Source organism: Phalaenopsis equestris, unplaced genomic scaffold (genome assembly GCF_001263595.1).
Source record: "Phalaenopsis equestris unplaced genomic scaffold, ASM126359v1 Scaffold233395, whole genome shotgun sequence".
Taxonomy (NCBI): domain Eukaryota; kingdom Viridiplantae; phylum Streptophyta; class Magnoliopsida; order Asparagales; family Orchidaceae; genus Phalaenopsis; species Phalaenopsis equestris.
The window spans coordinates 224,499-235,288 of record NW_018251343.1 but is presented as its reverse complement, the minus strand read 5'-3'; the positions used below and the strand labels follow the sequence as shown (position 1 = coordinate 235,288).

The 10,790-nt window shown below is 35.2% G+C and overlaps 1 protein-coding gene across 1 annotated transcript in view; it reads left to right on the top strand.

Moving 5' to 3' along the window:
* The window catches only part of LOC110038651 (biotin synthase), a 53,614-nt gene extending 45,161 nt beyond the window's left edge, over positions 1-8,453 (top strand). The window contains exon 6 of the mRNA XM_020743547.1: positions 7,958-8,453. Coding sequence (XP_020599206.1) covers positions 7,958-8,266 — 309 coding nt within the window. The 3' untranslated portion in view covers positions 8,267-8,453. The remainder of the gene's footprint in view (positions 1-7,957) is intronic.
* Positions 8,454-10,790: the final 2,337 nt, after the last annotated feature.

Genomic DNA, 10,790 nt, shown 5'->3' with positions numbered 1-10,790 from the left:
CCATAAACTTCTATATATATATTACGCGCAATATAACTCGAATATTGCAACTGCACGACTTCTTCAAGTATGTCATAGTAACCGATCTCACTATGTGTATTTTTTCTAACACAAATGGTACAATTATGTCTTCTTCTCGTTACATTGGGAACTCGTGTTAAATTTTTAACCATTTACATCAAATATTTGTCATATAGTGACGTTTAATTTTGAGCATGAAAATTATACTATGTACTAGTGAATTGAAGAGTTATTTTAAAGTACGTATAACTTGGATCATGTCAATAATTCTTCTTCAATCTTTTTTATTATGACTGAGTTATCTTCTATGTTTAAACTGTTGATAATCGACATGCTCATATCATTATTATTTGTATGTTGAAGTTAATTAGTATAATATTTTTCAGTAATATCTCAAACTAAGTCTAATTATTAGAAATCTTACGGTATAAATAGTTGGACCTATTGCAGTTTAGTAGAACGTATAATGCCACTACTCGAAGCTCTTTATCATTGAGGTAGTGCGTATCATGCTTTCATGATGATTCTCCTGATATCTGAAATAAAAATAATAGAACACTGAATGTAGATGAAAGTAAGCATTGTAAAAAAATATGGCATTCATAATTTTTTATGTTGAATATCTTTTCTATTTCTAAGTTAATGCAACGACTCAAGCCTGATATCCGCAAAATATTTCAGAGTGCAGTCGAGAAATCATTAATCATTCATATAAGGACAAATCTAAGCTGAAAATTATGTTTCGTGGTAATACAATAAGTCAACACACCTGTTTCTCATAATGTTTTAAGCTCATCAGTTAGATATTGTAAGTAGATCTCAATTTTTTCCCTTTGGGCTATGTTGATCATGAATGATCAATGCAAAAAATAAAAATGATGCAGTTATGCACGTATCAGGGGACAGGTTATATGGCGTAATAATCACTGGCCAACATGAGTAGGGTATTGCGGCGTGACTGTACGGTGTGAACTCACCTACACATAAACCAAGTCTAATGTTGCTTAGTTTAGTTGTAAAGTCAGTATAATGATCAAAGTATTTCCAAGCTTTCTCATGTGATGGATGGCTTAACGAGTTAGTTTCAACAGATCTGACATTGTGCCATGTCATGTGAGGAGCTATACGCATTGAAATAAATAGTTTTTGAAGTTAGGGTATGAGCGACAAGCAGAAAAGACACATGAAATATTTTTCTGAATTTCTACTTTCTTGCTCGTTGTTTGAATCTGTCAGCATCACAGATTTTATATCTCATCTCCATTGCATTTGCCTTATAATATAATATGTAATTATTAACATGACAATCTATCTTCTCAGATAGTAACCCTAACTTTGATATTAACCTTTTTATGATGTAAAAGTCATTCGAAACTAAATTTTTTGTTGTGTTTCTTATTTAGTAATGTTGCTATATTGTCAAAAGCTTCTTTTGACATGTTATAATCAAATTTAATGTTTAACATTATTAGACCTACTCATAACTCTGAATGTGTAATACCACCTCACAAAAAGCTGTTACGTGACATTCAGTAAATCATAAAATTTTCGTGCTTCTTTGTTTGTTATTTGATCATCCTCAGGAATACCCAATAAAATGAGTTGTGCTGGTATAAAATTTTTTTTTTCATATGTGCTAGGATCTTTTTCTGTTGGAGGGGAAGAACTTGATGAAGCGCTAGCATGGTCATTCTGAATATCTGGTTCATACTCACAATTTGCAGTGCACTACCAATAATTAGGTTGAAATCTTTTGCGGTACAGATCCAATTTGAAAGCTTGAGGTATTAGGTATGTTTGATTTTTGAATTTTGTACCAAGACATCAAAACTTATCATCTGAAAGTTAAATGAGCAGTTGTGATGCTACTTGCACAAATTTCTCCATACCATTCAAGAACTCTTTAGTGAGTCATTTTATTTTTTGATATAATTTATTATATATCCATGATTTTAAATTTTAATATACCATCAACAACATATATGTAGATATAAAGATTAATACATTTAATTATCATCGTACATGCATTACAACGAATTCTCATGCATTATATATTTAAAACTTAAACATCTATTTATGTCATACAAACAACAATTCTTATTTATTACATATCTAACACATGAACCTCAATTTTTCTTACAACCCACAGAATTCTATGTATTACATATCTAACACGTCAATTTTTACATACAAACCTTACATTTCTTATGTATTACATATCTAACATGCAAACTTTAATTTTTATGAACATTCCACACAATTTATATGTATAAAAAACTTTAAGTTTTACATACATTTCACTCAATTCCAATGTATTACATATCTATAACACTTGAACTTCAACTTTTACATTCAAACCACACAATTCTTATGTATTACATATCTAACATATAAACTTTAGCTTTTTACGTACAAAGCACACAATTCTTATGTATTACATGTCTAACACCAGATCTTCAATTTTTAAATGCGAACCACACAATTTTATGTAGGACATATCTAATAGCTCACTTTAATTTTTATGTATATTCCACTCAATTCATATGTATTATATATCTAACGCCTAAACTTTAATTTTTAGAAACATTCCACTCAATTTTAACATATTATCTATCTATAACACTTAAACTTCAACTTTTACACACAAACCACATAATTCTTATGTATCACATATCTAACCCATAAACTTCAGTTTTTTTACTTTACAAAGCACATAATTCTTATGTTTACATATCTAACACCTAAACTTCAATTTATAAATACAAACCACGCAATTTTATGAATGGCATATCCAACACCTAAACTTTAGTTTTACAAACATTACACACTTAAACTTTAGTTTCTCAGAACTTTGACCAAAGGATGTTAGCGATCGTCGAAATGTAGATATCATTTCCTAGAGTGTTTGGGAACCGGTCCCTCATAATCTTGATTAGCGTAAACTGGGAGTCCTCTCACTCACAAAACTTTCAGCTGCTCCTTTTTCTTGTGGCTCTAGTTGCTCGAGATCCCCCGTCTTTTTCCAGGAGCAGAGAAAGTGACGTTTGAATTGATTATTGGAGCCTTGCCTTTCCTTTGACGGACTTCCTCAGAGGCAGTGGGCTCAAACTTTTGCTTCAGTTTTTGTCGGACCCGCTTCCCCGTGACGAGTTTTCTTCTCAGAAACAGTAGTCGCGGGCTTTGATTCGGACTTAGAATCGTAGGGGAGGCCGCTTCCCCGTGACGAGTTTTCTTCTCAGAAGCAGTAGTCGCGGGCTTTGGTTCGGACTTAGAATCATAGGGGATGGTCGTCTCCCCCTCCTCCCTTCATTCCTTCATTCCTTCATAGTCAATGAAGCTAGAGTAGATTGTCGTGGAGTCACTGACTCCGGATCCACCCTTTCTTTCGAAGACTCCCTCGGCATCAGTTCTTAGAGCACTTGAAGTTCCTTTGCCCTATTGGTGATTAGCCTTAGAAAAGCATGTACCCATCAAACTGGGTTCTCTCGATCAAAATTTGTTCTCCAGTGGATATCCTTTGTATCAAAACAACAGTCTCAAAAATGGAGTGAATATAGTCTGAACCTGAGATCCTGTCATTGTCACAAATAGCGCCTCCTCTTCTCTTGCTGGCCCGACAGTCTCTAATTGAATAACTTTTCTTTTGCAGCTTCTTCTGAGAAAGCTGGGAAACCTTATCAATTGTCGCTTCTCCTCAGCGTCCAATGCCGCCCACAATTTTGCGGCCATTGCACCGAATCAGTCTAAATCCAGAACTATGTTCATCACCATCCCGACGGTGCACTGGAGGACGGACAATTGCCTTATCTTAATTGTTGAAAACATGCCTCAAATTCGGGGAGGCATATTCTTTTTTTTGTATACTCCACCGGTCGAATGGGCTGGAATCTGGTAGTCTTTGGCCAACCCAATGAGAAAACAGTGCTTCCAACCCTTAATTTTATTATCAAGGCCTAGCAAGTGGAAATTTATAGTCGACCTAAACACCATGTAGCCATCCTGCTTGACTCTGAAAGCAAACATGTTGGAGAAGATCTCCTGTGACAAGGTGATCTCTCTTCGGCGACAATAGATAGTGAACACCATGATTGCTGCTATCGAGTTGGGCTTCATTTGGGATGGAGTCGCCCCATAGTTTTTCAGGATTTACTGCAGCTCTTACTAGAACAACAATCAAAGACCCCACTGCAACTTATTTCTATAGAAGCTGAGTTCCTTCCCAAAATCATTAGTCGCCCGATTATCTGGTCCAACGGCTTCAAGCTGAAAGTCAACTTCAAAGACGCAAGTATCCTAGAGCAAGGCCGCACCACCCGAAAATATGGTGGACCTCTCGATCGAGGGAAACAACCCCAAGAGTTGGACCATCCAAACGAAAGTAAGAAAGACGAGAGGAGCGACCAAAGGGAGAAAAGAGGAATCAAAAAGTGCAAAATAGTCCAACCCCCTTAGCCCTCATATATGAAGTGCCAGAAGAAGTTGAACCGACGTTAAGGGTTGTACCTCAATTTTGAAAATACGAGTCGCATCAACACAATATTTAAGGGAAAATAATTACAAAAATAAATTTTTTTCGAAAATTAATAAAAATAAAATTGCATTCAGATAGAATGTATTTTACAAGTGGCTCATCAGTCGAGACAAATTTCCATTGAAGCCGCTTCGACCGAGAAAAGTCCTTGTCAAAGCCGCTTCTTATAAACTCTGCTCTCGAATCTAAATCTATCTACACTATTTTCTTAAGCCTCGACTTAGAGAGCTGAACATGTCGCTCAAACATTTGTCATCTCCGCCCGAAGAGCTGTCAGCGTCACCGAAGACCTAAGGGTTGCCAGTTCCTCCCACAGCTCTTTTATTTTTGCCTCTCGCTATAGCCTGGACATCGGAGCGTAAAAGCCCTCTGTTCCCTTCAGGTTGTGAGCCGGTGATGCTGGTGATCTCCGTCATCCGTCAATTGCCCTTTTAGAGTCTTCTCGAGGACTAGTAGGGAGGTTAGCCGCCTTTCCTTTGCTTTGCTCCAAGCCCAGAGTTTCCACTGCCACTCCGTGAATGGGGTCCCGATCAGACGCATGTTATCGCTAATTCTACCATGTGGATCGCTTCATACACGCCAACAAACAAACATTAATGAAATAAAAGAATTTTTTTCTAACTTTAAAGATTGGGTCTTGTCATACTAAGAAGTCGATCCATCTCAGACCACCAAAATGACAAGCGAATTTCACCAGGCAGCTGCGGGATGCCCATAAGCTTGCTTTTGTCGGTCGATAATAGAACTGTAGCCTCCCGGTCCTCCGGTCGTGAGGCTCTAGCGACTCCTTTAGTAGGCTGTTCGATCGGCTGACCGTGGGCCATAGTAAGAGACTAGTAGATGTACCGGCAGTCGGATCACCCAAATTGCTTCCCCCCTCCCTCTGTTGGAGAAGTTGACGTGAGTCAGACGATGCAACTTCTTCCCCCTGATCTTCCACCCGTTTCTTCTTGTAAGCGAGTTTCTTGACCCGCCTTTTACCCTTGGGTCGGTACCCTTATTCTCCTCGTGCCCTTCTTCTCGCCCTCGGGCAGACTCTATCCTTCTAGCCTCTTCATTACCTTGGCTTCTTCTTACCTTTGGGTCGGCTCACTCCTGCTGGCCTCTTCCTCTCGGACTCCTTCCCAAGGCGGAACTTTGATGCGGACAACCCAATGGCTTTTATCATCATTTCCTCAGTGGGGACATCCTCGATAGACTTGTTATCACTCACCATGAAAGTATTTTTGAAGTCGATTGACTGAGATGCGTAGACTCGAAAGCAAATGCGGATAACAAAGACATCAATTACTCTCTATTTATACAGACCATGGTCCATGAGCACAAAAATCCAATGAATTCAATTAAAGTGCTGATTATGAAATAAATAAATCTACATTTACATTTAATTATCTTATTCCTATCTTGATTGTAACTTTCAAGTAATAAAAGAATCGGGGAATTAAAATATATACATAAAAAATGTGTCAGTATGAATCTCAAGAAAATCCAATGGACTAAGAGACATGGAAGTATGACCAGGAGGGGCCACAGAAGGAAGACCAAAAGTCTCATCACTGGAAGATCAAAGAACTTAATTATTCAAGCGCAGATTCCTTAAATCGGGATTTGAAGTCAACGTGATGCGAGCCGTTCGAACGAAAGAGCAAGATATATCAAGCCGAGAGAAGGCATCACCCAACTGTCGCCTCATTATTATCAGTAACCTGCCTCCAAGGCTCTTCATCAGGAGGCTGAGAGTTTGCCACGATATACCACGAACAATACGAAAAGAACTTTTGTCAAGGGTAAGCTATCTATCAGATTATGGTGATTCTTCCTCTGTTTGACAGTTTAGTCTCATCTTGGTGATAGAAGCTCTTCATCTATATGGGTTGATTGTCAATAGTCAGAATAAAGTAGTCGACCAATAGACTCAAGCTGATCAAGCCAAGTCCGGATGACTGAAGATCATCATAAGCCGACCGACAACCCTAGCTTAGCATAATCGGAGAACAAACTATGCCGAATCAAGGCTCCTTAACCCCAGTCGACCCAATAATAGGGTAGCCGAATCGTAGGCTAATTTATGTAAATACCCAAAATAATATGTAATTTACTTACCTCCTCCCTTTCTATGAGTTGAGGATTATATTTTTCCCAATTAAAGGTGAAAAGGGCATTGCTCCCTTGGCAAAACTTCTGCAATAAGTGCTAATAAAAAATTCATTCTATTGTTCATTAGTATTCTCTCTTCTATTTTACGCTCTATTCTTTGGGTGTGACACTCGAACAGATTTAGTTTCAACACGTAGGTTAATGCCCAAGTTGAGGAAGCAAAAGGTTTATATCATAATAATATTATTGGAAGTTTTAAAGTAGTGCTCAGAATGAGTTTTTTATCTCATGCTCAATTAACAAGGGCTATTGAAAAACGGTGTAGGTCCGATATAATTTCATAGTGCTTTTATTGGCGAATCTAAGGGTCTATTTGCGACAATTGCAGTTGTTTGAAGATGCAATCATTAAGCTGCTTTAGAAGAAACTTTTTTTTCAAAAAATTGCGGCAGCTATTATAAATTTATTTAATTTTTAAAAAATCAGACTGCAACTTTCTGGCAGTCACCACACTAACAGCTCGGGTTGAAAAAACAATTTTCTACCAAAAAAAAATTTAAGAAGCAAAAAAATAATTCCCCAAAACAAAACTATAGTGGTGGTCTAAAAAGAAAAGCATACTGAATGTTGTCCCAAACAGACACTAAGGGTGCGTTTGGGGCAGTTTGTGCGTTTCAGGATAAACAACTTATCTTGAAACGCGGCCCGCGAGTCGTTCGCAGGGTTCGACTCGCGGTCTGCATTTAGTGTAAAAATGGAACCGCGTTTTTGAATTAGCGGGCAAAACGGCGAATCAAACGATACCACGACATTTTCAAAAACACCCCCACACTTATAAGTTGCCCCAAACGGGCCCTAACTGTCTACTCCGTAGAAGTCACATATAAAGCTCACTAAGCCATGCTCCATTGTGAGAATATCATTAACTAATGTTTAAAATTGGTGGTTATACGGGATTGGTTTACCTACATAGCACGAGATATTTATTAATTTATGTACCTAATAATTAACTTTTTTTAATTAATATTTACATGAATGACACTAAAATCAATAATATCACATAAAAATGTTGCTAATATTAAATTTTATGATGTAAAATACATCTTTTCCTCCATATATTTTGATGTAATTATAACATTAAAATACTATGTAAGTGAACATTAAAATTTAGGCATTAGATATGTAAATATATAAGAATTATGTGGTATCAATTTAAATCATCTAAAATCAATTGTTGCACTCAGTTTTTGTTTTTAAGCTGAATAATACTGGAACTTGATGCCAAAATTCTATTTCTCACCTTGTCAGCCTGTGGAGATTTGGGAAATGATTCGAATGATTGCAACTGCGCGCATAGTGATGCCAAAGGCAATGGTTAGGCTATCTGCAGGCCGCGTCAAGTTCACCATTCCAGAGCAGGCTCTGTGTTTTCTTGCTGGTGCTAATTCCATCTTCACTGGAGAGAAGTTACTCACTACGCCCAACAATGATTTTGATGCTGATCGACTGATGTTTAATATCTTAGGCTTGACCCCCAAAACTCCAACATTTTCTGAAGAAATTTCAGTTCCAGCCCCTGAATGCTGCGAGGAAGAAGCCGTCTCGTTTAATGGTTGAAGCTTACTATCAAGTTATTGTTATTATTATTATTATTATTATATTTAATGGATGTAAGGTTGTTTGATTTATTTTATTGTAGCTTATTTCGTCTGGGAAATCAGGTCTGAAGTACATGGTGTGTTAAGATTAATACAGTGAAAATGCTCAAGTTATTTTATTATCCTGGGAATGATGTTTCTTTCCATTGAAATGTTGCAGCGAAGTTTTAAGTGGCATTTCTCATTATGAGCTGGAGATCTCAATTCATGCAAAATTTTAAGGGCTTGTTTTAGATCTATTTTGTTCTTCATTTTTTACTTTTATATTTTAAAAATATTTTTAATGTATTTTTTATATTTAATTTGATTCTTCAAAACAAATTGATTTATTTTTAAAAGCACTCAAAATGATATTCAAGTATTTTGAGTGTTTTTAAAGATAATTAAATATATATTTTATGTCAACCAGATTTTGTTTTAAATAAAAAGTATAAATATAATAAATAAAAGTGGAAAATCAAAAAAATGAACTTGAATGGCTCCATAGAAAGAGCTGAGTTTTGTAGCAATCGTCATTGGCTGTTGTATTTTTTGTTTCCTCTTTTATAATTAAATTTGAAAGAAGGTATTGATTCTTTCTAATGCCTTCATGATTTCTATTGTCGCTTTTTTGTGTACAATAAAACTTTATTGCTCATATTATGCATTAAATTGTTTACTATTACATCCTATAAAATAATATTGTTCTTCATTTTTTTTTGAATAAAATATTTGGCATTTTTTTAATATTTTAAAAAACGTTGTGGTGATAGTTTATGAATTTATGAAGATACTAATAAATCGTAAAAAATTGATACATAGATATTTTTTATGTGTATTATTGATTTGTCAGATCATATGAAGTACTAAAAATAAATTAGGGCTTTATTTTTCTTGACCTTGATAAAAGTGATGTCCTAGATGATTGTAGACTTCAGTAATGATCTATAGTACCTAATAAGAATAAATGCATTCGACTTTAGTGATTTAATGTTACTTAAGCGTTCCCAATCAAAGGATTTCTTAAGACCTTATAAGAACTCAACTTAAACTTTAATGATTAGACCATAATCACATCAACCACAAATTGAGGATTTGAGGTATAACATTTGAAGCCCTAAGTAGTGAAGATTTATTTGGAGTTCTATATTGATATTGGTCTCATCAGTGGTTATCTGAAAAAGTCACTAGAAAAACCCCAAGGCTAGATCCTAGGCTCCTAGAGAGATGATACACCTTATTCAAAAATGAGGTCAATAGTATTACTATGGAAATACATTATGGATTACTTTTTTTATCGAGGTTTATGAATGATATCATTTTGTAGATCATTATATAATAGTTAATATTTTTAATAGTTCATGCACAAAATCTTACTCTACCATCAGTTCATATGTATGAAAACTTCCCTAAAGCATATATGAAATGTTTTTTTACCTTTCTTCACTTCTATTAAGATCTGCCTTAGAAGGCCATATTAATACCTTCAACCATATCATATTATTATGGTTTAACACAAATTATCCAGATCGTCATATTACATAGATAACATTAAATCACTAAAGTTGAATGCATTTCTTATGATTAGGTACTATAGCTCATTACTGAATGCATTTGTTTTGCTTTGGGGAAGGCTTCGTATGTTATTTCCATAGTAATATTGCTGACCTTATTTTTGAATAAGGTGTATTGTCTCTCTAGGAGCCTAGGATCCAGCCTTAGGGTTTTTCTAGTGACTCTCTTAGATGACTAGCGATGAGACCAATATCAATATAGAACTCCAAATAAATCTTCACTCCTTAGGGCTCTGTATGTTATATCTCAAATCATCAATTTGTGTTTGACGTGATTATGGTCAAGTCATTAAAGTTCAAGATGAGTTCTTATAGGGTGAAAAAGGCCTTAAGAAACCCTTTGACTGTAAACGCTTAAGTTTACTTTTGGTAGCCCACTTTGCACTCCCAAAGCCTAGGAGCTTTGGTTCAGAAAGAAGACCATTGGGTATGAGGCTATCTTATTGAACCACAGTCTATAACAAAAAGAAACCATAAACTGAACCCCCAAAATCACCAAATCAAATCAAAGGAAAATTGAAATCAACACATACTAAATTTATCAATTAAGACTAAAGCCAATAAAGCCTAATTTACTAAACCATCAATTGAAACCAAAAACCAAAGTTAAATCAACCAACCTTAAAATAATAATAAATAAATAAATAAATAAATAAATAAAATCTGCTAATTGATTACAAAATCATAATAAAATCAAGTCAACAATGAAAATTCGTTATACCCCATAATCAAACATAGCCAAATGTACCATAGGCAAAATAAAATCAAGGATAACTAAATCCACCAAATTCACCAAATAAAAAATTGAAACACTAACTAAAATTCCAAACCCTAATCATCAAATAAAAGTTACAAAAATTCAATCCCAAATTAAACCAACCTAGTATAAATTTGATAAAATAAAATTCATAAATAATTACATCAATTAAC